This window comes from Pygocentrus nattereri, chromosome 21 (assembly GCF_015220715.1).
Source record: "Pygocentrus nattereri isolate fPygNat1 chromosome 21, fPygNat1.pri, whole genome shotgun sequence".
NCBI lineage: Eukaryota > Metazoa > Chordata > Actinopteri > Characiformes > Serrasalmidae > Pygocentrus > Pygocentrus nattereri.
In genome coordinates, this window is record NC_051231.1 from 30,115,104 (window position 1) to 30,141,763 (window position 26,660).

At 42.3% G+C, this 26,660-nt stretch overlaps 1 protein-coding gene across 2 annotated transcripts; it reads left to right on the plus strand.

Annotated features, from left to right (window-relative positions):
* Positions 1–13: 13 nt before the first annotated feature.
* Positions 14–25,169, plus strand: zbtb40 (zinc finger and BTB domain containing 40). 2 transcript variants are annotated; one of them, XM_017711234.2, is made up of 19 exons: positions 14–115; positions 211–313; positions 2,350–2,981; positions 3,890–4,011; positions 5,725–5,908; positions 7,777–7,916; positions 8,871–9,027; positions 9,324–9,460; positions 10,749–10,947; positions 11,064–11,182; positions 11,850–12,021; positions 13,341–13,694; positions 14,752–14,958; positions 17,374–17,538; positions 19,823–20,037; positions 20,746–20,905; positions 21,007–21,054; positions 22,342–22,559; positions 24,781–25,169. In XM_017711234.2, exons 3-19 carry the CDS (start codon positions 2,357–2,359, stop codon positions 24,964–24,966), a joined length of 3,408 nt encoding a protein of 1,135 aa, XP_017566723.1. In that variant the 5' UTR covers positions 14–115; positions 211–313; positions 2,350–2,356; the 3' UTR covers positions 24,967–25,169. The 2 variants fall into 2 exon arrangements, with proteins under 2 accessions (XP_017566723.1, XP_017566715.1); XM_017711226.2 differs by lacking the exons at positions 14–115; positions 211–313 and adding an exon at positions 969–1,041.
* The last annotated feature ends 1,491 nt before the right edge of the window (positions 25,170–26,660 follow it).

The following is a 26,660-nucleotide window of genomic DNA, read 5'->3' on the forward strand; positions in this document are numbered from 1 at the left end:
TGCTCAGATATTTCTCTGCGTGAAAACGCAGACTGATTTGTCCCAGAAAGAAAACTGGAAAGCGCTCGAGCACTTCATCTGGGATTTAGGCCAATTAACTCATCGTTGGGCTTCAGTAAGTTCCAGCCAGTCACTTTGACTTAAGCTTTTAAACAAGAACAAACACTTAATTTATTACATGTATGTGAAAATTTGCACACTTTGCTTTAGAAGCTGCAGCCAGAAGGTAGCCGATTCATTCTCGTAGTTTAAAAAATGGATGTCCAGGATCTGAGAGAACTTCTGCTTTGCTGCAACACCTGGGAACCTCAAGGTAGGTCAAATTACAGTATGGAAATTTGTCAGATATTATAATTTTCCTTTGTATTTTGTGCTGCTGGATTACAAGCGGTTGACTATGTGCAAGAGTCTGTATGGAGTCCTTCAATATCGATGGCAGGCATTACAACACGGCTGATTTAATTGAGAAATCTACCCATCATTTATTATGATTAAATAATCCGAGATTTAAAAGGTCAAATGATGAAAACGAGCTTGACTAGGCTGTAACACACTCTTCATAGCCTTTGAAGAAACCTAAATAATCCACTGGAGAAACCAGCCTTTAAATATCTAAAACATTCTGGGGAAAATGCATATAAATGACTGCGCCCTCCCGGTTCTGTAACCAGCAGAGTCAAGATTTTATCATATCGTCAAGCAGCGATTCTCTAAGAAAGCTCGATTTTAATCGAATAATCGCGGCAGGTTTTGCTTCCATGACAACAAACCAAAAAGAAAACATGCTCAATAAACGGGGCAAAATAGCCTCTACTTTGGTGACTGTCTCATTATATACTCTCTGTGCGCGGTTTGTTCGGCTTCGACAGTGAAAAACACCGAAATGTGGCGACTTTTAAAATTTTACTCTTAATTTGTAATCGACTACAGGCGCATGCGCAGTAGCCCCGTCGCCATTTCAATCTGAAATCTTTATTGCGGAGCTGTTTGTCCTTCGGAGGAGTTTAAATAAAGAGCCGGACTGTTTGAATAACGTTAAAGGTAATGGAGACCAGCCAGTCCTCAACTCGGGAAAACGACAAAAATCGAGACGAAAATTTCATATACAGTCCTCTTTATTTCCCAGATAACCTTAAAAACTAGGTGTAGCCTTACGAGGCTGAGGTTGGCTTCCTTTTCGCACGCTTCTTGTTCGAATTTGCCCGGTCCACCTTAAGCGGTGCCGCAGTTACATTGTGGCTGCTGAAGCTCGAGAATGTGACTAACGCACCATTTAAGGTGGACCGGGCAAATTGGAACAAGAAGCTGGCTGGAGCTTCGTCGTGCAGCCTTGGTGTAGTTTCATCAGCAGAAACAACATGTAGACTCACTTCTGTCTGGACAGGTGTTAATATTTAGATTAGAGCTGCTGCTTATCTGGCTTATTAATGTTTTATAGATCGCTGCCAAATACTAAATACACAGGGTAACAGAGCATCGGCTGTGTTTCCATTCATTTACCCCTTCATGTCCTAACATTTAAAGAGGAACCCCACTGATGTTTCAGAGCTCCTGGATGAGTCAGTAGTTGAGATGTAAACATGTAAACAAGAAGTCATTCAGAGTGGTTCGGTGTGAAATGGTTAGTTGTAGAGAAACGTGGAGACTCCGATTTCTTTACAGTGGTGATGATAGGAACCAGACGGCGTCATGTCTACAACACAAACATGGCCATTTTATTTCCACGTCCAAAACATCCAGTGAACCTGGACGTGTCTTCTGAGTTTGTGAACGTCGTGTTGGTGGTGATCAAACAGTGATTCAGGCATCAGGCAACGCACTCATATCTGGTTCCCATCACCTCCACTGTGAACAATTTGCTGAACAGAGCATTTCATGTCAAACCGCTCCGAATGATCTTCTTTATATTTAGTTTGCGTTTTGATTTAATGATACCAAAAGAAAAGGAATGAAAAAATTATTAAAGCCTAATTTGGAAAAACGGTGCTTGTGGGTCAGGAAGGGACAAAAGTACATAAGTAGGTGTGGAAGTTTATTTTGGGCAAAATAGAGTGAACTATTGGGGGTCTTTATACCCCTCTAGCAGACACTTGGCATTGGGCATGGAGACCTTAGTCTCATGTGAGGCTGCTCTAGCTCACCCCGTTGTATTAGTCAGTCCTTTTCTGTGGAGATTATACAAACTGCACAGCTAACCTATGTCAGTGTGGTTGCACCTTGAAAAAGCAGATTTTTTTAAATTAGAGGGCGACACATACTGTGTGTCTGTGATATGGTCAGTCATGTTAGGATGCAGAACAAACCTCACCTCCATTTAATTTTTCTAATTACGGTTTCCCACCTGCACAGGTGACCGATGGAGCTGCCGAAATACAACAGGCAGCTGATGCAGCAGCTTCAGGCTTTGCGAAAAGACTGCCAGTTCTGTGACTGCACCATTCTGGTGGAGGGAGCTCCTCACCCGGCCCACAAAGTCGTCCTAGCCGCTTCCAGCCTGCTCTTCAAGTCTCTCCTCGAAAGTTCGGACAACATCTCCATCGACACGGCCGTGGTCACCGCCCAGGAGTTCTCCTCTTTGTTGGACATGGTCTACACAGGCAGACTGCCGCCGGGCAAGCACAACTTCTCCCGCATCATTGCTGCAGCAGACAGCTTGCAGATGTTTGATGTAGCTGTCGGTTGCAAGAACATTCTCAATGACCTTGTGAAGCAGGCCCAGTCCACAGAGCCTCAGCCTTTGAAGGAAGAGCACATGGACCTCAAGTCTAGTACCCCTTTGTGTGAAAGGGAAGAGGCAGCAATGGTCGGTCCTTCTGAAAGCCGGGGAGACCTTGCTTGCGAAGAAGGTACGTCTGCTTGTCCAGGGATTTCTGAGGACAGTGTGAAGCACATGGAAAAAAGGAATGGGTCAAATGATCTGAAGAGGACCACGGAGGGGTCGTTGTGTGAAAGAGCTAGACTGGAGTCGCCAAATGCTGATGGTATATTTGAAATTAAATAAATTGTACTGGAGAAGCGGCTTAGAGAATGGATGGATGGATGATACAGTATAATTTTAACTTTATGAGCCAGTTTAGTCCTAAGTTTAAAGGTCCTGTATCATGAAAACAACAAACGCCACTTTTATGAGTTCAGTATGTACAACACTCGTAACAAAAAGGGTTCTGTATAGTACCAAAAAAGTATTTTTGGCCTTTAACCAGTATTGGAACCCCTTTTATACTGAAGAACTCTTGAAAGACCATCTCTTTTAGGAGTGTATGTAAACATAATACACAAATGTAGAGTAAGCTGCAAAATCAGCCTTTTCTAAATTTATTGTTTCTGTGATGTGATAAAAACCAACACACACACACACATATATATATATATATATGTATATGTATAAAAGCTATCGTAGCCCCGCCCATTCATGTCAAAGTTATAAGCAATGTTTCAGCCTGGACTGCTTTTTGAACAAGTCACAGTACGGGGCAGCCAATCAGAACAGAGCTCATTTACATACAAAAGGCAATATAAAAGGCATCTTATAGGCATAGTAATAAAAGCAGCCTGCTTCATTCTAAGGGATAAAGAAAGGTTGGAAAATTGGCATGTAAAAATGAATTATGACTCTATTTGCTACATAAAACCCCACAAATCTCATAATTGGACCTGAGAGAAAAGTTTATGACATGGACGTTTAATAAACAGCTGTAATAACACTAAGTGGGGATGAACCATCGGCAGCGCTTTTTAGTTATGCTGAGGCATATTCTTTACTGTAAAAGAGATGTAAAGGAGCTGTCTACTCTTCCCGCTGTGTGCCTGTTCATTTAAAGACATTCCTGTGGAGATATGTATCAGTGTCCTGACCAGATTAAGCCTGTGTTGTGTAACGTTTGAGCAGAAGAGGGCGCAGAAGACGCGTTTTCTCAAAAGCGAGACGAGATCCTGAAGATCCTGCAGGACGTCCGGCCATGGGTTAAAATTCTTGGCACCTGGGACTCGGTTCTCCCCGCACAGCGGCAGGTGAGAAAGATGAGAAAGATGTGGATGTGTTTGCTTCCCCTGCCTGTCATTCAAATCCGACTGCCCTTTAAAGTGACTATGAAGGAGAATTTCCTTTTTTTTTAGTCTGCATGATTTAGTGGGTGGGATGTAAGCAGAGCCATTCGGAGCGGTTTCGGGTGAGTTGGAATTGTTCACAGTGGTGGTGATAGGAACCGGACGTCTGAAGAGTTTAATGCCTCTAAAAGCTCCCGTTATGAATGCGCTGCCTGACGCCTGAGACATTGTTTTATGATAGCTTTGAGAACGTTTTGGCCTATTTTTAAACCCATTTTATTGCCTCAGGGCAACATTGTGCAGTAGAGGGTTAAGGGGTTCATAAATATTTGATAAGTTGAAGCAGACAAAGACATAAATTTATGGGTTTATGCAGTTCATCTGTTCTCTTTATGTACCTGCCATATCCATGATATGCTCCCATATTGTAATGTAATAAAATTTTGATATACACTGCCTTGCCAAAAAAGGTCACACACTCTAATGTCTCGTTGGACCACCTTTAGCTCTGAGTTGCCTTAATTTTTCCTCAAGATCTTGTATTGATGATGGGAGATTTGGACCACTGCGCAAAGTCTTCTCCAGCACATGCCAAAGATTGTCAATGGGGTTCTTCAGGTCTGGACTCTGGACTCTGTGGTGGCCAATCCATGTGTGAAAATAATGCCTCACGCTCCCTGAACCACTCACAATTTGAGCCCGATGAATCCTGGCATTGTCATCTTGGAATATGCCTGTGCCATCAGGGAATAAAAAATCCATTGATGGAATAACCTGGTCGTTCAGTGTATTCAGGTAGTCAGCTGACCTCATTCTTTGGGCACGTAATGTTGCTGAACCTAAACCCGACCAACTGCAGCGACCCCAGATCATCGCACTGCCCCCACAGGCTTGTACAGTAGGCACTAGGCATGATGGGTGCATCACGTCAGCCGCCTCTCTTCTTACCCTGATGTGCCCATCACTCTGGAACAGGATAAATCTGGACTCATCAGACCTCATGACCTTCTTACATCGCTCCAGAGTCCAGTCTTTACGCTCCCCAGCAAACTGAAGCCGTTTTCGCTGGTTAGCCTCACTGATAAGTGGTTTAAGGCTGTACAGCTGTTTAGTCCCAATCCCTTGAGTTCCCTCCGCATTGGGCGTGTGGAAATGCTCTTACTTTCACTATTAAACGTTTCCCTGAGTTCTACTGTTGGTTTGATTTTCACCAAATGTTTACGTGATCGCCGATCACAATCATTCAGGATTTTTTTCCCCGACCACATTCCATCCTCAAAGATGGTGTTTCCCACTGTCCTTCCACTTTTTGATAATGCGCTGGACAGTTCTTAACCCGATTTTTAGTAGTAATCTCCTTAGATGTTTTCTCTGCTTTATGCCAATAATTTGACCCTTCTGAAACATTAATATCTTTTCCACGACCACAGGACGTCTTTCAACGGGGTTGTTTAACAAATGAGAAGCTGCTCACTGCATCAGTTCGGGTTAAATAACTTGTTGCCAGCTGAAACATAATCACCCATGCAGTAATTATCCCATGGGAGGCTCTCACCTGGTTGCTTAGTTAAATCCAGGTGGTGACCTTTTTCTTGGCCAGGCAGTGTATTATCCACTACTACTTACTTGTTAGCCACATGAGCACATTTTCTGGATTTTTTTTCCACCTTTTCCCAGATCATGCTGGAATGCTTTGAGGGAGATCCAGGGGCTGATGTGGTTTTCCAGCGTCTGTTGGACCAATTGAAGGACAAGCATGACCTCTCAGCCCAGACCTTCCTCACACTGCTGGACCAGTTTAAGAGCCTAAAGCGCGATCTGGACGCAGTGCCGGTGGAACAGCGAGAGCCAGATCTCACAGGTAAGTATATCTGAAAGTAGAGCTGGGGTTTGGGGTTGGGTGATGTGGCAAAATGTTATGATAAATCAAGAAATTTTCATGATAGATATGCATCAAAATATTAAGTCGGAACAGACAAAGTAGAACCTGTAGTGCCGCATTGAAAAATGAATAATAATAATAATAATAATAAATCTGCACTTATGATGATTTTTAAGTACTTTGTAATGAAGTATGTAAGTAGTGCTCTGTAAGTACTGATGATATCCACGATATGCTCAGAAAAGCATATTATGAGCTGATTTATCACACCAACAATTAAAAATCATTGTATTGTCCATCCCTAGGCTGAGCGATGATGAGCAAGTCATAATGCAGTACTTTAGATTTTCACAATTATTGTGATATTTGAAAAACAGGGAATCAAGCTTTTGTCAACATAAATGTCTTCATAAATCACTGAGATGTAAACAGAGTCATTCAGAGTGGTTTGGTGTGAAATGGTTGATTGTAGAGACTCAGTTTTCTTTACAGTGGTGGTGATGGGAACCAGGGGTCGCCTTAACTCCAGAGACATAGAGCCATTTCATTTACCATCCAAAACCAGCAGTGAACCTAGACGTCTTCTGGGTGTTTTATATGTAATGTTGATGAAGATAAAGTAGTGCAACGTCAGAAAAAAAAAAGATTTTTAGGGGGGTATTTTGTCTTAGAACGCCCTAACAGTTACATGTATCCCTCCACCATGAATAGATTAAAATAAGTTGATTTCAATACATTTTTATAATACATTTTAGGTAAAACAACGTCTCAGACATCAGGCAGTGTATTTATAACCATGTCGTCTAATGACTTTCTGTGAGGGAGATTTTAGAGCCGTTGAACTCTTCAGACGTCGGGTTCCTATCACCACCACTGTGAACTGTTCTAGCTTGGTCAGTTTCTACAGAGGGAAGCATTTCGCACCAGGCCACTCTGAACGACTTTGTTTATATTTTATCCTTTTAATTCTGAAGAAATGTAGAAAAATCACTGGCGTTCTCCTTTCATAGGGCGAATTAAAACAGTGGCTCTGTATTCTGAACACTGCAAGGTGTGGTCAAAATGGGGGCAGTCGTGGGCTGGAGGTTAGGGATCCAGCCTCATGACCGGAAGGTCACTGGTTCGATCCCCAGAGCCGACAGCACATGACTGAGGTGTCCTTGAGCAAGACACCTAACCCCCAACTGCTCCCCGGGCGCTGCGGATTGGGCTGCCCACCGCTCCGGGCAAGTGTGCTCACTGCCCCCTAGTGTGTGTGTGCTCACTAGTGTGTATGTGGTGTTTCACTTCACGGATGGGTTAAATGCGGAGGTGGAATTTCCCTGTTGTGGGACTAATAAGGGTCACTTAATCTTAATCTTAAATACCGTATTATGAGTATATCATATTATGATATGTTTTATTATGCTCGAAACACATGAGTAAACTCTTGATGTGATGTAGTTAAAGAGTGGCCTGTATTATTTTGTCCTAAATGCTTTGTTTGTTGGATCAAGTGGATTTTTCGTTCCATCGAGATCCAAAGCTCTGTGATTACGATTGGTCAGGATGGTAAAACATTCAGTGCCTGGTCTGGCTCATTTGCATATTTGCATAGCTTTCAACAATAAAAGTATTGCAAAGACTGCAGTTAAGGAAGGAACATTATGGGATGTTATTCTGTGTTTAGTTCTGTGTTTGGCCCTTAAGGAAACACATGGTTTAGTTTTTTGAAAACGATCCAGCATCTAATTTTATAGCCTGAAAAATGAATGTGCTGCGAAGAAGGACGTCCTCAGCCGCAGACAGTCTTTCTGTTACGTTATTTCAGGGAGCTTCTTCACTTGCTTCTGTTCTTTTTATCACAGGGAACTCTGGGGTTACGAGATCTTCTGGATGTCTGGATAAGCGCGCTTTAAAATTGACCAAGTACCTCGCCAGCGTTGAGAGCATCTCTGAGCTGTTGACAGAGGCAGCAGACAAGTGCAAAAATGAAGCTTTAAAGCAGGTAAACGCTACTGCTCTGTTTCTCAGAGCATCCGCTGACCGCTCTGTCATTTTACGTGGCCGACCACTTCATGGCTGAGCTGCTGTCGTTCCCAATCGCTTCCACTTTGTTATAATCCCACTGACAGTGGACTGTGGAACATTTAGTAGGGACATTGTCAACATTATGAGAAGTTTTTTAAAGGTTTAAAGTAAGACAGAATTTTGTTATAGTAAGTCATTATTTTGCGATACTAAAAATATATGATTTGTTTTCTCCTGTATCTGGTGGTAATGGATGTCCATAGTCATTATACATTATATTTTATTAATGCCACAAAAGTAATGCAGTCACTGTACGGGACTGTAGTGGTGAAGATGGAGCTGAGCCATAAGGCAAAGCTCTCTGTTTACCGCTCAGTCTACATCCCAACCCTCACCTGTGGTCATGAGCTGTGGGTAATGACTGAACGAATGAGATCATGATTACAAGCAGCGGAAAGGATCTTGGCGGCTACTCTCTACTTGATAGGGTGAGGAGCTCAGTCATTCAGGAGGAGCTCAGAGTAGAGCCAGTACTCCTCCACATTGAGAGGAGCCAGTTGAGGTGGTTCAGGTATCTGATCCAGATCCCACCTGGACACCTCTCGGTGGGGGTTTACGTTCACGGTCTACTGGTACCAGACCCTGGGGTCGTCCCAGGACCCGCTGGAGGGATTACATCTGCAGGTTGGCCTGGGAGCGGCTGGGGGTCCCCTGAAATGAGCTGGAGGAAGTTGCAGGGGATTCTCTGCTCTCCCAACTGCTACCATGACCCTAACCTGGATATTTAATGAAGATGAGTGAATGAATAAATACTTGGCTAATAATGAACGGAAGCCAGCCTGTCTACTGCTCAATGAGCCCTACTGTGGCTAATTGGCTTTCATTAGTAATTAATAATGCCAGCATCCTTTGAATGAACTGTTTGTTGCAGGTGCTGTTGGAGTGTAATGGAGAGCGGAGTCGGGTGCAGGTGGTGAAGAGGCTGTTGAGCGTGCTCAGTGAGAGAGGGCTGGAGGAAAGCTCTCTGCTGGAGCTGCTTCAGGAGACCTCAGACCTGAACCAGCATGAGAAATCAAGAAACACTGGAAGTAAGCTGGATGTGTGACTGAGAGTGTAAGGGGGGAGGGGGGTGATATGCTTATAATCATAGTGCATTCGTGAGGATGTAAAACATGCATTGATGTATCATAACATCGGAATTGAATTCAGCCAATTATTTATATATTTAAATATTTTCGAATGTGAAAAAGCTCCGTTTGTTTTGTTTTAATTGACTACATTGTGTTTTTATATACACCGATTCTCCAATCATATGTGCATGTTTTGCATTTTTTAAAAATAACCCTCCCTATCTTTGTAATACTTGTGCTGGGGCTCTCGTCAGGTAAGAGAACAGAGGACTGCGGTGGAATGGCTCTGTTGAGAACGTTCTTGAAGCGGCTCTGCGAGCTGAATCTGCACCCTCACCTTATCAGCCAGGGCCTGAACGGAGGGCCCACCATCCCGTCGGACCAGAGAGAGGTAACTACCTCATCTGCTTCCCAAACTAATTCAAATGTCAGACAGGTGAACACATTTTTAATTCACATTGATAGACATTGTCATTCTTTCTTGATCTTACAACCACTGAAGAAAACATAAATAAGATTCACACAAATAATATGCATGCAGTAATTCCCATTTTGGTGCATCTTTAAAGGATTTTGACATATCTGGAACTTATCTTTTCAGTATTTGTATCTATGTTTGTTTCTGTTTAATGCATACGTCATTATTTCATTATAAGTCAAAATGACGTATCTTGAGTTAGTAAGTCAAAAAGTCAAAATGTCTTTTTTTTTGAGTAAAAAAGTAAAAATGTAGAGAAATGAAATCATTACTTTCACAAAGCCATCATAATACATAATCATACATTATGTATGCCACATATCCCTTTAATTGTGCAACAGGTTCTCTGAGTGTTCCTGGTTCTATATAGAACCTTTTTGACAAGGATTCTCTATAGCACCAAAAAGGGTTCTGGCATTGTTACAGTGTCAAACTCAGTAGAATAGAAGAACCCTTTTGGTGCTATATAGGACCCTTTTCAAAAAGGTTCTTTATTGAACCATCTATAGCACATTGTCCCTCTGAAGAACGCTTTTACAGAGAATCTTTTACTTGTACAAAGCGAAACCGGTGTTCCTGGTTCTATAGAACCTCTTTGAAAAGGGTTCCATTATTATTATGATGTCTAACTAATAACAATAGAACAACCCTTTTGACGCTGTATAGAAGCCTTTTCAAAAATAGGACCATTTACAGCACGTTCTCCATCAATCTGATGACACAAAGAACCTTTTAATCATGCAAAGGGTTCTCTGAGTGTTCATGGTTCTATATAGAACGAATTTCTTTACAAAAGAACCCTTGAAGAACCATCTTTTTTAAGTATGTAGTTAATCTTTTAACGGAGATATAGTTTTATGACTGGTTAGTTATGTGGTTGTATTGTTCTGAATCAGCCACGGCTGCGTTATCAGTTTGCTATATCAGAAGAACTTTGCTTAGGATTGTAATTAGAGATTAGAAATGGCCAAGAACTGTACTCTCGTTTTCCTTCTCTCTACCATTTTTAATCCCTAATTAAAAGAAAAATACTATTTTGTCTATTTCTTTACAAGCTGACAGACATCCAGCTTTAAATGTAGCCCTTAAACTACTATAGGAAACTGAGTAACGTGGTCAGTGCCAAGAATCTCAAACTGAGACACTCTGTGTTGCTTTTGGCCTCAGTAAATGGTGTTTGTGGCTGTTCGTGTCGGTCCAGTGTATCCAGGGTCTGCTGGACGAGGATGCAGGTGTTGGGCTGACGGACAGACTGCTGGATGCTGCTCTGAATGAGAGTCCAGTTCAGACTCTGACTGTGTGGAGGCTTCTCTTCTGGGCCGAGAGGCTGAACCCTGAACTGGGACTCTTCACCCAGGAGATCAGACAGAGCCCAGAGGCTCAGACACTCATCCGCACCGGTAACGGAGGTTTTAGAACTGTTCATCATTTGTTTGTTGACATTTCCTCTTGACATCGATGGAACCATCGGTGAGTTTTACGATTAATGGCTTACATCTTTTTTTCTCCTCTCTAGTTGCTCAAGTGGATGCCGTGTATAAGCACAAAGACCTGATTCTGGAAACCTTCAGTGACATCACTGACCTGGAAGGAGCTGCAGGCAGTTCGGACTGCGATAAAGACGCCGTCACTGAGGTAAGAGTGTGTGAATTATACCTCATATACTGCCTATCAGACAGGCTAGACTCAGGTTCATTGTGGCAACACTAATCAAGATGATTATTTTCCATAAAATATTAAAAGACCAATATAATGGGAAAATTTATTTATTTATTTATTTATTTATTTATTTATTTGGACTTTATCACATGATACCACCAGCGCTAGTAGAACAAAGGTTAGCACAGGCTTCCTCTGAGACATGTGAAGCGCCACTACATCATTTCAAATTGCCGCTCACACAATGTCATTGGACAGTCGAATGTGCTCTGAGGAAAGCACAGCTGACCGCTGGTCTTCACTTTTTTTTTTTTTAATAAGAGTCCAACATAAACATTTCAGAATTGCATTCACTCCAGAGTCATAACAGTCCATTTATTAAGTTGTTTTGTGAGATCAATAAAACCAGACATACTTCATACATACCACATAAGCAAATCTGTAATCAGAGATGACTTAACAGTCTTATGATTAGACATACAGTTTGCGTGATGCTTATTGGTAGTAAAAGCTGTTATTACTAGTCTTTATTAACCTTGTAGCTCCAGTGAAAAACTAACGAAGCAACGCTTGAGGCTTGTCTTGGCTCGACATCATTTGGAGTAGTGATTTAGGTTAACTGTGCTTTTGTGTCCAAACCCAGTTCTTGCAGAGCTGTCGAGGGTCTGATGGCGTGGCTGAGTCCATGGAGCAGATTTTGGACAGAGTGCTGAGCAAAGACTCACGGCACGTCCGGCCGCTCTGCCGCCTGCTGACCATGAGCCGGAAGAGCTTCCCGCAACTTCTGCCTCTGACTGAGGAGCTCAGCCACACTGGTGAGGGAATAACTGCAGCACTGTTGCCCATCACCTTATACTAAAGCGAGCCATCATAATATGCCAGTCAACATCCAGCACGACACAGCATGTTCATCGAAATGTAACTGAAGAAGTTTCACAATATTCCATTGGTTTGCAGTGGTCTGATCTTGATCTAGTGTTTGTTGAACTATGGGTCAGCTTACAGGGGTGCTGTGAGCTGGTGGAAGATTAAGACGATTACAAGGCCCTGATGAGACGTTTTATTATGTTTGTAATGTTAGTTCAGTACAGACTCAGTTCAATATGACTGCTTACCCCTGATAAGGAGATTTAGGCTATCAAAATATCCTACCTGTGGTTTTAATGCTGGCAGCGTTTCTGATTAGGTTAACATAATATCCTGCTTACAGTTTTATGTAAATGAAATTATGTAAATATGGTTGGACAGTTTGTCAGAACACCAGCTCTTTTTGGTGAACGTCTGCAGATGCCTCACACTGAAGAGATGCTTTTGTAAATTAGACAAAGCAGGCGGTAGTTTTTTGTGATGCTGTAGCTGAAAAGGAATCATTCTGGTTTGTCACAGGACCCCCCCCCTGGTTTTCCTTGGAACGTTATGGCTCTGCCCCCATTATCCTCAAACCCTGCTTGTTGCGTTAGTTTAACTCTGATTCTGTTCTTGGTGGTTGTCATTTTTAAGCCGTGTTTCTGCAGGTGTGTCGTTTGTTCTTTTGATTTCTGCCTTTGCTTGTTGATGGATTTGCCAGCTTTTTCTCTCAAGACCCCACCTGAACTCACCTATGACAGATTTTGCTTATTTACTACGCGAAAACACGTGAATACAGAGAGCTCTACAGAGAGCACACTTAAATATGGCATTTTTTCTGCAAATTTTGGTGTAAAATTTCGATTCATTAAAATCACAGTAAATAAAAAAGTTATTTAATGAGATTAATGTTCAATTCAACAAATATTATTCAAAAACCTAATTTGATCGGGGTGCCCAAACTTTCGCCTACGACTACATTTCAAGAATGCACCTCTGTGGGAATTCTAGGCTGATGCTAATGTGTGATATTTTTGATGCGCATATCTGCCGATGCCGATATGTAAACATTTATAAAAAGTACAAACTGGCATGTAAGCTTAAATGTACCAGGATTAGAATTACAGAGAAATCTAGCTTTTATTTCTATGGAGTTAGAGATGCAGTAAAATGAATAAAATGCCGATATTTAGCACAATATCCCAATATCAGTTTGACTTATCACATCTGTCCATATCAAATATGATTCCGAAATCATCGTGCATCCTCACTATGTTTACATAAACAGTGCCAGAGCTTGCTGCACCTCCTCGGGCTTCAGGCTCTGATGAGGAGGAGGAGGAGGAGGAAGAGGAGGAGCGCAGGAAGACTGGAATGAGGAAGAAAGCTGTGCTGGCCTCCTACAGCTGCCAGTGGTGCAACAAGAGCTTTGACTTTAAGTGTCGTCTGATGAGGCACCATAAGCGCTGTGCTCTGTCTCCGGATAAAGCCCAGCAGTGTGCAGACTGTTCTTTAAACTTTCCCTCCCTGACCGCCCTGCAGCAGCACCGCAGCAAGGACCACGGTGACCTCCCAGTCAAGAAGAGGAAGACGCAGCCCGTAGCCTGCGACCTCTGCAGCAAGATCTTTAAACACCCTTCGGGTGAGCGGACAGAGACGTTGAGTATTGTTGTCATTGCAGTTTTTCATCTGTATTAGCAAGTTAAAGGTAATTACTGATTAGACCACTATAGAGAAATATGGCTTATGCTTTTAAATCCTTTTAAATCCTTTTAAACGCTTGATAAAATTACTTGCTGTTGCCAAAGGCGGCGTGCATGGGGTGTAACTCCTCAGGCAGCAGTTTTTTTTCCATCTCATTCAGGGGTCGGCAACCCAAATGTTAGGAATAGCCATATTGTCCTTTCAACAAAAATCAGTCTTTCTTGGGAGCCACAACCCAATGTCCATTTATTTAAGAAACATTTTACCATCTTGGCTGTAAATCCATCTCAGTATGTGCTAGTGTCCTAATACAGACTAAAAATACAATATAAACGAAAATGCAGACTTAATATGCTTTGCTCTCCGGCAGGAAACTTTTCCTCAAAACTAGAACAGTTTCTTGTAAAACGTCTCCAAGCGTTTTTTTTTACGAGGCCGAAGTCGCTTCTCGTTCGCCAGCTTCAATTTCCCGCTCCACCTTAAATGGTGCCGGAGGTACCAGAACATAGCTGCTGAACTGGAGAATTCGAATAAGAAGCGACTTCAGCTTCATGACCTTTTAGTGTTTGTCAGTTTCTCGTTGCAGATTAAACGTATCCGGAAACCAGCTGGAGGGATTCTAAACGCAAATAAGTCCATTCTTCTCCAAATTATTGGCGTTTGTCTTAAATCTTTCTTTTTGACCGCTTCGTTATCTACTAGCTAGGCGAGATTGTTGTCTGTGTTGCTACGGTGACCAGCTGTTTGCACACCAATCTTCCAGGTTAAAGGGTGAATCAGCAGTTCTACATTAACTCCAGCGTTTAAGACCATTTACTGTTAAACTGTGTTGAACGACCAGCAGAGCTTTATTTTACTGTAAAGGAGGATTATTTTATTTTTACCTACTAATCTAATTCTGCTGTGGAGCCACAACAGGGCAGTAAAAGAGCCGCAAGCGGCTCCACCGCCACTGCTGTAGTCTATATTGTCAACTGCTTGATGTCGTGTTACAGGCTTGTTGTACCACAGACGCACGGAGCATTTGGAGGAAAGGCCGTACGAGTGCAAGGAATGTGGAGCCAAATTCGCAGCCAACTCCTCACTGAAGAATCACATGCGTCTGCACACGGGGGAGAAGCCCTTCCAGTGTAAACACTGCAATATGAGCTTCGCTGTGGCCGCTGCTCTGTCCTACCACACAAAGAAGAAACATGCAGAGGGTATGACAGCATGCACTGCACTACTACAAGAGTTTCTGTTAAGGAGACGTGGTGTCTTAATGATATAACCTCAAAAAATGGCTGTAGAATACATAACCTGCCCCTTCATCAACCTTAAAGGGTATTCTAGCCTGAAACTAGCCTTTAATATGTGATTTATTTGTCATATTTCGTAACATGCTGTTACAGGCATAACACAACTATGTCATACAATCAGATGTAGAGGCTGATGAAAGCAGCCATGGTATTCAGCTTCCTAGCAGTAATGTTGGCTCACTTCCTTCTGCACTCGCCAGCTAGTGGGGGAAAAATGAGCACAGCCAGTCCTCAAATATACACCCTAAAGTGTCCAGATACATCATCAGAAGGTGGTATTCTTTGTTTTTGGACAGAAAATTCGATGCTCTGGTGTACATTACTAACATTGACTGGAGTACACCTTGAGCCGTCACTCTCACACGTATCAGACGCTGCACATAATGCTGCCCCTACATGTAATACACCGTTTTAAAGAGCCAGTGTCTTATATTTTTCTGTTCTTCCTTTAAAATTCTCTCTGTAGCCAGTATTTTTTAAACAGAATTTGTATTAAGGCAAATATGAGCCATTGAAATATCTCTCTACCTTCACATTGGAACAGATTAAAGGGCCTATATCGCACATTTTTCTATTTCATTTTGTTAGGCCCACTTATAACGTTAGTGTGGTTGTGTGCATAAAAGTGCATAATTTATTTTTCATAACAATTTCCAGCCTCTCTGTATCTCTTAGAAGTAAACATGCTGTTTTTCGATACTGACATATGTAAATGTGATTGGCTGTCCTGTATTTTAAATATATTTATACAAATACGCCAGCTTTTGTGACATCACAAAGACGATTCAAACCAGGCTTATTTTCTGTGTTCTTTGCAGCTTGGCTAGTTTAAAAAAAAAGAAGTGGAAAACTAGGCCTGTATACTTCACATTTCACACATTATATATATATATATATATATATATATATATATATATATATATATATATATAAAAATACAGGGGTTGGACAATGGAACTGAAACACCTGGTTTTAGACCACAATAATTTATTAGTATGGTGTAGGGCCTCCTTTTACGGCCAATACAGCGTCAGTCCTGCACAGTGGTCAGAGGGATTTTAAGCCATTCTTCTTGCAGGATAGTGGCCAGGTCACTACGTGATGCTGGTGGAGGAAAACGTTTCCTGACTCGCTCCTCCAAAACACCCCAAAGTGGCTCAATAATATTTAGATGTGGTGACTGTGCAGGCCATGGGAGATGTTCAACTTCACTTTCATGTTCATCAAACCAATCTTTCACCAGTCTTGCTGTGTGTATTGGTGCATTGTCATCCTGATACACGGCACCGCCTTCAGGATACAATGTTTGAACCATTGGATGCACATGGTCCTCCAGAATGGTTCAGTAGTCCTTGGCAGTGACGCGCCCATCTAGCTCAAGTATTGGGCCAAGGGAATGCCATGATATGGCAGCCCAAACCATCACTGATACACCCCCATGCTTCACTCTGGGCATGCAACAGTCTGGGTGGTACGCTTCTTTGGGGCTTCTCCACACCGTAACTCTCCCGGATGTGGGGAAAACAGTAAAGGTGGACTCATCCGAGAACAATACATGTTTCACATCGTCCACAGCCCAAGATTTGCGCTCCTTGCACCATTGAAACCGACGTTTGGCATTGGCACGAGTGACCAAAGGTTTGGCTATAACAGCCCGGCCGTGTATATTGACCCTGTGGAGCTCCCGACGGACAGTTTTGGTGGAAACAGAAGAGTTGAGGTGCACGTTTTTTTGGATACACTCCCGGTTACCACCCGAACATCCCTTCCTCTTGCGTCCACAGTTAATCCAGTTGGATGTGGTTCATCCTTCTTGGTGGTATGCTGACGTTACCCTGGATACCGTGGCTCTTGATACATCACAAAGACTTGCTGTCTTGGTCACAGATGCGCCAGCAAGACGTGCACCAACAATTTGAACTCTGGTATGTCACCCATAATGTTGTGTGCATTGCAATATTTTGAGCAAAACTGTGCTCTTCCCCTGCTAATTGAACCTTCACACTCTGCTCTTACTGGTGCAATGTGCAATTAATGAGGATTGGCCACCAGAAACCTCCCACATTAAAATGACAGGTGTTTCAGTTTCATTGTCCAACCCGTGTGTGTGTATATATATATATATATAAAATTTAATTTGTATATAAAATGTGAATTTTGGCTGCTTTAAATACTAGGACCCCAGCCTAAAAATGACTGCTTACATTCTAGTGGGGGTACATATTAGTTTTCACTGTAAGCTGTTGTCAGTTAGACTGGTGCAGTGTCTGGTGTTCACTGTTGTGGCTCAGTCTGAGACGCTGTTTGTTCCTCACTCAGGTAAGATGTACTCGTGCCAGTACTGCTCGTCTACGTTTGCGCAGTCCATCGAGCTGACACGGCACGTGCGCACGCACACGGGGGACAAGCCGTACGTGTGCAGGGAGTGCGGGAAAGGCTTCAAACAGGCCAACGGACTCTCTGTCCACCTGCAGTCCTTCCACAGTGAGTACTCAGCAAATGGTCATTAATGACTCATTAAAGGACCCATATGCTTCATTTTTCTTGTTTTTTAGTTTTCTCACTGGGATCCATTTACGACGTTTGAGTGGTTTTCTGCACCACATTTTATGTTTTCCCTCTGTTTATTCCTCAGAGCAGACTTGTTTTTGTTACTGTGCCTGATATGCACTGATCAGGCGTAACATCATGACCACCTCCTTGTTTCTACGCTCATTGTCCATCTTATCAGCTCCACTTACTGTATAGCTGCACTTTGTAGTTCTACAGTTACAGACTGTAGTCCATCTGTTTCTCTGATACTTTGTCACCCTGTTCTTCAGTGGTCAGGACCCCCATGGACCTCCAGCAGAGAACTCCAGCAGCACTGCTGTCTGATCCACACAGACCAGCACAACACACACTAACACACCACCACCATATCAGTGTTACTGCAGTGCTGAGAATGACCCACCACCCAAATAGTACCTGCTCTATGAGGGTCCATCGGGGTCCTGACCACTGAAGAACAGGGTAACAGAGTATCAGAGAAACAGATGGACTACAGTCTGAAACTGTAGAACTACAGAGTGAAACTATACAGTAAGTGGAGCTGATAAAATGGACAATGAGTGTATAAACGAGGAGGTGGTCAGAATGTTATGCCTTATTGGTGTATGTAAATGACCTCTGTTCTGATTGGCTGTTCTGTATTACACCTCATTTAAAAACTGAACCACTCCTTATTACCTCAGCATGACAAACTACAAAAAGGAAACATACTTAGGAGTACAGATAAAAATGAGGATAAGCCATCTCAATAGGTCATCACATCCACACAAGCACTACAATAAAGATGACCAAAATAGGACCCGAAAGAAATAAGCAAACTGAGAGAAAGAGAGAGATAGAGTGAAAGAAGGAGAGATATGGTCGAGTAAGGGAGGGTTGATTTCACACTTGCTTATATCTTCATGCAAATCATATGTAAATTAGACAAACCGTGCATACAGTTGCTTTACACAGCAGATCTATTGCAGTGAAGACTTCTATTGGTTCACAAACATAACTAAACACTGTCATTGGTTTGTTCGACAGTAAAGTCCATGTGGGTCCTCATGTGCATCCTAATAATGTGATGATCCGGCGTCTGAAAGTGGGTCAGGTCGAATTTAAAAAAATCAGTCAGCCATGAAAACATCAGATCTCAGTCACATTAGGGCAAACAATCAGATTTGTGCCACTTCAACCTGGTAATGTGAACGTAGCCTTTCATATGTGGTCCTTGATTGGATGTGTATCCGATTCGTGGCTATATGACCTTAATGAGAACGCTGAGATCGGGACTCATGTGCCTTTTTCCACTGCATGTGTGTCATCATTCAGCATTACCATGCCACCAGGGCCGAACAGATGTTAAGGCCTGTAAATGGTGGAGAAACAACATATCCGACTCTTTTTGCCTTCGTCCCACTCTAATAATGAAGCTGAGAACGTAGCCTTGTTTGTGTGTTTATTCATAGCCAGTGGGAAGAAACGTTTAAAGGGTCGTATTTGGACAATGCTAAAGTTTGCATTTCCCTCAGTTAGGATTTTTAGTGCTGCTACATGAAGCCTCTCCCCTTTAGAGAACAGCACAGCCAAAGCAGTAAGACAGTTGGTCAAGGATGCTCATGTGAGTTGAAGTTCACCACCGCTGAACTTGACTCACGTTTTTCGTGCATGAATACGTTCAGTTTAGAAGTTTTCCATTGAAGTAAATGTTCGCAAAATTTCGCTGGCAAGGACTTCGGAGTGGTTCAGCCATCTAGCCATTGGCCCAATCTTCAGTAGGTCATGGATTTGATCCCCTGGAGTCCAAGGGAGCATAATTCTCTCTCTCTCTCTCTCTCTCTCTCTCTCTCTCTCTCTCTCTCTCTCTCTTTCTCTCTCTCTCTCTCTCCCACCATCACTGAGCACAGTGCTGGCCCTCTGGGTCATCTGTTAGCTGACCTAACAGAATTAGCATTAGTGTTCTCCTCCAAGCGTGTTGAGCTGCCCAGTAGTCTTATGTTAAAAAGCACATGCTAGCTTTCACCATCTCAGCTTGGTGGCATCCGAGGAGACCTAGATTACATTATAGACTACTTTAGACAATACCAGTCAGTGGTAAAAAGCCCTTTTCCCACCAGATGAGAGGAAGTTGAGGTTGTACCCATTCTGTTACTGTCATACAGTAGCAAGACTGTGAATCTGTCAATCCTGTAGTGAATATACTAAAGCAGTGCTGACTGTGATATCTGTTTGACAGACGTTGCAGAACCCCACGACTGTCAGAAATGTCGGGTGAGTTTCGGTTCACTGGACGAGCTCCGAGAACACATCCAGGAGGTTCATCCTAAAGAGCTGCACCAGTGCCCTGAATGTAGCCGGATCCTCAGCACCGCTGCCCAGCTGGAGAAGCACATGAACATCCATGACGGCAGTAAACCCTACAGCTGCAAGAGCTGCCACAAATCCTACCAGGTCAGACAACAATGACCACACCACACAGAGAACAGTGTGGCACAGGCATACCCCAAATAGTCAGTATTTGCTTCATTATTAGTTTCTTAGTTGTGAATGGATCTTTGGGGTTTGACGCTGGTGTGTCCCAGGTGACGACTTACCAAGCTACTGTGGTAACAGCCTCCGGTGACAGTAAAATATATAGTAAAAATCAGACAAAAAGACAGTAAAATAACCTTAAAAAATGTATTAAGTTGAAAACTGGAAGGGACTGTTGCTGTGAAATCCCATTTAGTTGCAAAGGTGTTACTACAGTATCCCAGGTGGTTGCTAAGGTGTCTCTTGGCCGAGGCTATGTTATCCCAGGTGGTTGCTAATGTGTATGTTAATATGTATATCAGTCTATGTATGGGGGAAAAAAGAAATTATGGCTCTATATAAGCCCCATGATCCTGAAAAGTCTTTTGGTTCTAGCTCCAAAACTGTGTTCTGTGAAAACGGTACCAAAAAGGATAGGCTAATCAAATGAAGTTAAAAAAGTCTGCGTCAAACCCTGCACCACTAGAACTGGTGTCAAAACCAGTAGTGACAGCATCTTAAAGCCTGAATTTTGTCCGAGCTCAGGTTCATGTTTATAAATAACAGCGTGTCACCATAAAGCCGTTTTAGCAGATGCACTATGACTCGATTTTGTTATATTCGAGACCTCTTTGGCCTGTATGACAGACTCTCTCCGGGTTGTGGTACCACAATCGCACCACCCACCCAGACACGGTCACCGCGGAGGGCAGCAGACCACTCTCGCACCTGCTACGCTGCAAGATCTGTGACAAGGCTTTCTGCAACAAGAGCAGCCTGTTCAAACACCACATAACCAAACACCCAGGTGAGGAAGCTTCATTACTGCCAGCCTGTAATTCTGTTTGTTAGAGTTTTATAAACATAACAGTTCAGAAATGTTAAAAACTCTTAATCTTTTCCTCAAAGAGACGTGCTCTGCTGATGAAGGGCTGGATGGGAAGGAGCCGCAGGCTGGTAAATATGGGACGGCTTTGGAGTTTGGCAAATAGTGTTGCTGACCGTTAATGGAGGTTTACTGCTAACTGCTAGCCTAGTAGCTTCTGTTCATTGTAAGATAATATTCCTATAAACCTTCCTTAGTATTAATGCACAGTCATATCGGCAGATATTGACTGATTTGCCAGATTGGTAATGGATGATGTGTTAGTTGTAGTGTAGAAGAGCAGAATGTTTAGGTTATGTGCTAAAATGTCTGGGTTTTATTCTTTGGACTGTATTTGTAAGCCCCTAAAAATAAATGATATTTCTCTTAGGGCTGAAAGATTAATTGTTTTTATATTGAAATCCAAATTTTCTATCATATTGCTGCAACATTTCTCATAGTCTCATAGTCTCATAGTCTGGTTAACACCTCTGCCTTCTACACTGTAGACTGGGGTTCAATCCCCGACCAGGGCAAACACCCTACACTATACCAATAAGGGTCCTTGGGCAAGACTCCTAACACCACCTCGGCCCCCCCTGTGTAAAATGATCAAATTGTAAGTTGCTCTGGATAAGAGCGTCAGCAAAATGCAATAAATGTAAATGTGTTCTTTACCAAATTTGGAAATTTAAGCTCATTACACAGAGTTTGTAACAGTGGTGAGAGCGCTGAATTGAGTTGGAAGCAACTGAATAAGACCAGTTAGAGCACACGTGTCAGGCTCAAGTCCTTGCAGACTGAAACACTGCAGACTTCAGCTCAGTGCCTCATTACAAACACATCTGATTCAGCTCTTTAGTTAATTAGCAAGGCCTTCATGAACTGAATTCAGTGTTACATGAGGGTAAACGCTAATCTCTGCAGCACTTTGGCCCAAGGTCCCCACTTTGACATACCTGAGATAGAGGCAACCAAGCACCCGAGTACCATGGGACAACACAACTGTCAGTCTGCCCCAGGATGTTCAGAGCTTAAGCATCAAGCAAGATGCTTGGTTAGTGTAGTGGTTAACACCTTTGCCTTCTACGCTGTAGACTGGGGTTCAGTCCCCACCTGGGTGAACACCCTACACTATACCAATAAGAGTCCTTGGGCAAGACTCCTAACACCACCTAGTGCTAATCCTGGTAGACAGTCCCAGTTTCTACATTATAAGCATGTATGCATCAGCATCGGCAGATATGCACATGAAAAATAGTGGCTATTGATATAAGCCCGAAATTCCTATATCAGTGTGTTTGTTAGAGCTTCTCCGAGGCTTCATGGCTGGAAATGTTCTTATTGTTTATTTAATATCCCTTCTATGCTTGTCTTAGTCCCAGGAGCCTCGCTGTGGAGGTGTGCGTATTGTCCGTGTGTAGCAGGCAGCGAGCAGGAGTTGCAGCAGCATGTGTCCAATGAGCATGTGAGCCAGCAGGGGTCCGCGTTTGGCTGTGTGGTCTGTTCTCTCACCTTCCCTTCCGAGGCAGAGTTTCAGCATCATTTCCTCACTACACACCTGCAGGTCATCCAGGAGGAGGAGTCCACTCAAATGGTAACTTCTCCAGGTGTAGTTTGTGTTGACTTACGGTTGTATTCTTTTTGCTAAGCTAACATAAATGCTTACATAGTAATTATCATAACTTACCAGTTACTCTGTCCTGTCAGGTGAGGACTACACCAGCTTTCCTGTCTATTTTAGTCCATTCTTCTACTAACTTTGCGTGACGTTTGTACTTTGAGCTTCGCTTTGCCACTCCCACCTTTCAGGATGATGACTGTAGGGATGGACAGGAAAAATGGACAGGAACTAGTTCTAGTGTTTCGATTACGTCATGCAATTTTACCGCCACAGTTTTAGTAGCAAACATTTTGGCAGTGCAGGGCAGGTGGTTGTAATGTTTGCAATACCATAAAGCCATGACTGATGGGTAGTAAAACACGTTTTTTTTTTTTTATGCTCAGTTTGAAAGTAATTTTTTAAAAGCATGTATTTGAGTTTATTGCTTTGATTTTATTTGATTGGTTGCTGTAGTGATAAATGAAAGCTGGAATGTAGGAGATGCTTGTGTATATATATAGCAATACACAATTTTCATGATACAATATGTTGTTGTTTTTGCATGACTTTGAAACATTTTCAACGTAGAATAAGAACAGAAATGCTAGCATAGCTTTTTTTGTATTTATTTTTTGTTATTTTAACTGTCCGTATATTTTTATTTATTGCAACTAAAATGTCTATGTCCAAATGTAAACTATAAAGTTACATATCAATGTTAAACAAACTGAGCAAACAAGGTAAAAATCTGAAGAAGAAAACTAGAACGCTGGGTAACTTTAGCTTAACGTTCTCCTCTCACTCCTGTTACTGACACATTGGTGTGATGCCTTCAGAATGGTTGAAGTGAAATGGATGAGTGAGGGAGATGTTAGACTGCTTCAGGGCACAGAAATAGCCTGCCACTGCTCTCCTGCATGGGTTTTTAGTGACATCCGGCAGCAGTTGGAGAGAAAAGCAGCATCAACAGTGGGCGTCTACTACGAAAGCATGGGTCTTTGCTGTGTTCAACATATTAAAATTTTTTTAAGGGTTTTTAAATAATTTTTATCAGTTTTGTAATTAAATAGTTCTGATACCTGGGGTGCAGATCCCGCAGCACCCCTACTTTCTGCGCCCCTGAAAAGGACAGCACAGATTGGTTGAAATGGCAGAGGGAGAATATGGGATCTGTTATGAACTGTATGTGTATTTATTGACCTCTAGTTCATCCATCCATCCATTTTCTAAGCCGCTTCTCCGTCAGGGTCGCGGGGGGGGTTGCTGGAGCCTATCCCAGCGGTCATCGGGCAGAAGGCAACCTCTAGTTCAGTTCTTCTCTTTTACGCTCTCATAAAAAAATGAATCAGTGGAGTTATTTTATGTATAAACTGAACATATACTGCTCCAGCATCCCCCCGCGACCCTGACGGAGAAGCGGCTTAGAAAATGGATGGATGGATGGATGGATGAACATATACTGACATTAATTGCAGTTCAAGTGCATATATTTCTGCTCTCGGAAGAAAACCGTGCATCTCCACTTTTGTCGTTTTTCAGGTTTGGACTTGAATTTGGACTTGGATTTGAAAGTATCCATGGTCTTTTGCATTGTTTGTAAATTTCATGATGAATGGACCAACAGAAATGACCCAAAATGACCTGGGAAAAAGTCGGGTTCCATTGACTTGCATTAAAAGTAAAGTACATTTTTTCCTTCTCCTGTAAAGTTACCATTTTGGAGATACGAGGTTTTGGTCTGACAACAGCGATATATTGACTCTACTTTATTTAATTGAATAGAAACGTCGATTTTTATAATGTATTGCTGGAATTAAAATAACTATTATGGAGCTCTTAAGAGGGAATGCTAGTTTTTTAAGGAGGATGGTTTTTTCATCTTTCATGTTGACTGGTGGAGTCCCAGACAATTTGAGCTCTTCTTCTTGGTGTTTAATAGCACTGAAATCTTTTGCCCCCTGCATGCAAAAGTAACAGCATTTCTAACTGTGGCAACTTGGAACAGCTGAAAACAAAACAGACAAAAAACACTGTGTTGATATATAAAATGGCACCGTTTTGGCAGTTGAGTATGTTCCCCTTCGCGATGTCTCCAGTCCGTCTCGTCATCCCAGGCCTGAGTTTCTCATTCACGTCAGCAGAGACTGCCGGGAGCATCTGACTCTGCAGATACAGATCATAGAACATTTCATTGACTTGCTCCTCTTCCAATCAGGTGATCCAAGCACAAGACACCTCAGCTGAAGGGGCGGAGCAGATGGAGGGGCTGGACCAGTCTCAGCAGGTGTTTGTTGCCTTGGGCGATGGCGGGGAGTCGGCAGCTGGCTCAGGGATCGTCGCGGTCAATATGGAGGACTTGTTGGCGGGCAGAATAGCGCTGATCTGTGAGGAGAATCCATAGAGCTGCGTTTACACCACGACTCATCTGTTCTGTCCAGATCCACAACCTCATGCCTTTCGTTCTGAGCCTCTTACGCACCTCTGTGCCAAAGTTTGGGCACCTCTGGTCAAATTGCATATTTTGTTGACATCCTAAGTGATAATAAATAAACACATCCTCTACAAAGAACACATCTGCACGTTTTCACACACAATTACTGTTTATTTACTGAATTTGACATATTGGGGAAAATTAAATGTAAGTTATGGCACATTTTTTATGTTATTTGTGGGTTTTTTTCCCCAATATGTTAAACTAAATAAGTCGAAATTGTGCAGAAAATGCCATTTAAGTGTGTTCTCTGAAGAGAACATGTAGTTTGACTGGGGGTGTTGAAAGTTTGCCTACAACTGAACTGTACAGGCACAATATTTTAACATGTTCATCGCTTTTCAAATCAGACAAATGCTCAGAAAATCATGCAGACATGAGTAAATAGTGTTCGGACGCTCTCCTGGCAAGCGGATGCATTTTTAATGCAGACAGTAAATCTAATATTTGTCATTATGACAGGTGGTATTATTATTATTATTATTATTATTTTATTATATTAAAAATACAGTGCTTTCATGTTTAGAGCTTGTCGGAATGCCTATCAGCACAAAAATCACCGGAGTAGATTCCAGACATAAAACACTGCAAAAACAGTGATGGCCATTAAAACAATCTGAAATGTAGACAGTATAATTCTCATTATGACGTTGTTTATAACATATCGTTATGAGTCTTATTACTGCTTCTTATGTTTCTTGCTTCTTCTTCTGGTTCTCATCATTATTATCACTGATAATAATGATATTTTTTATTATTCTGGACCTTAAATCTGGCTTGAAATTTTTGTCTGAACCTGAATACAGACCGAGAATTTTCGGTCTTAGTCCACCCCAACACACACAATCATGTTTTGAGTGTGAAGCCAAGTGGATCCCGGCAAAAATCCGGTCTGAAACTGACCCGGCGTGAACACGTTGATCATGCTTTGAGTCCAGAGCTGACCCGAGTACACCTGTTCTGCCTGAACCCGACCGAAACACATCAAGATTTGAGTCCAAACCCCAGTACAAACTAGTCCAGACTGGTCTGTTATCACCCAAAGTGCTGATATCTGAAATATGATACAATATAAAATAATATGCTATAATGTCATTTTCATTTGTGCTTTAACAAATTCATTGAAGAAATGACAAAGATTTCGAGCTATTCCGATTATTCCTGGTCGTTTTATAAAGTGATCTCACTTTAATTGATTTCCCCACGTTGGCTGGTCATTGATTTCAGCTGATAGAATCACTTTATTTGTAAACGTAAAGTGAAAATGTCGAGGATTTGGCTGAGGATTTGTGCAACCGTCTCATAATGAGACATCCCGCCCACACTTCAGACGCTTTCAGGTGCCAAGACGTGTTACTCAGTCCAGACGCTTTCACTTGCCAAAATACCATTTTTTGTGATTTTTGTGATGGGAGCAGGACTAATCTCAGGCCATGAAGCTTCATAGTGGAGCAAAGTTTTTTGAGTCATTGAAGTGCCCAGCATTTAGTGAGCCGTCACTGCTGACAGTGAGCTTATACTTTCCTTATCATCTCAGAAAAACGTCCGTTTATGAACCTCAACAACATAGGGTAGATATTTCAGACGTCTCTGGAGTAGCACTG

What these genes read in the sequence shown, in the direction of transcription:
- zbtb40 (XM_017711234.2), top strand. Translation starts at nt 2,357, where the DNA reads ATGGAGCTGCCGAAATACAACAGGCAGCTGATGCAGCAGCTTCAGGCT. An exon ending in TCCCGTCGGACCAGAGAGAG is followed by an intron (nt 9,461 to 10,748) that starts GTAACTACCTCA and finishes GTGTCGGTCCAG; the next exon opens with TGTATCCAGGGTCTGCTGGA. An exon ending in AAAGAAGAAACATGCAGAGG is followed by an intron (nt 14,959 to 17,373) that starts GTATGACAGCAT and finishes TTCCTCACTCAG; the next exon opens with GTAAGATGTACTCGTGCCAG.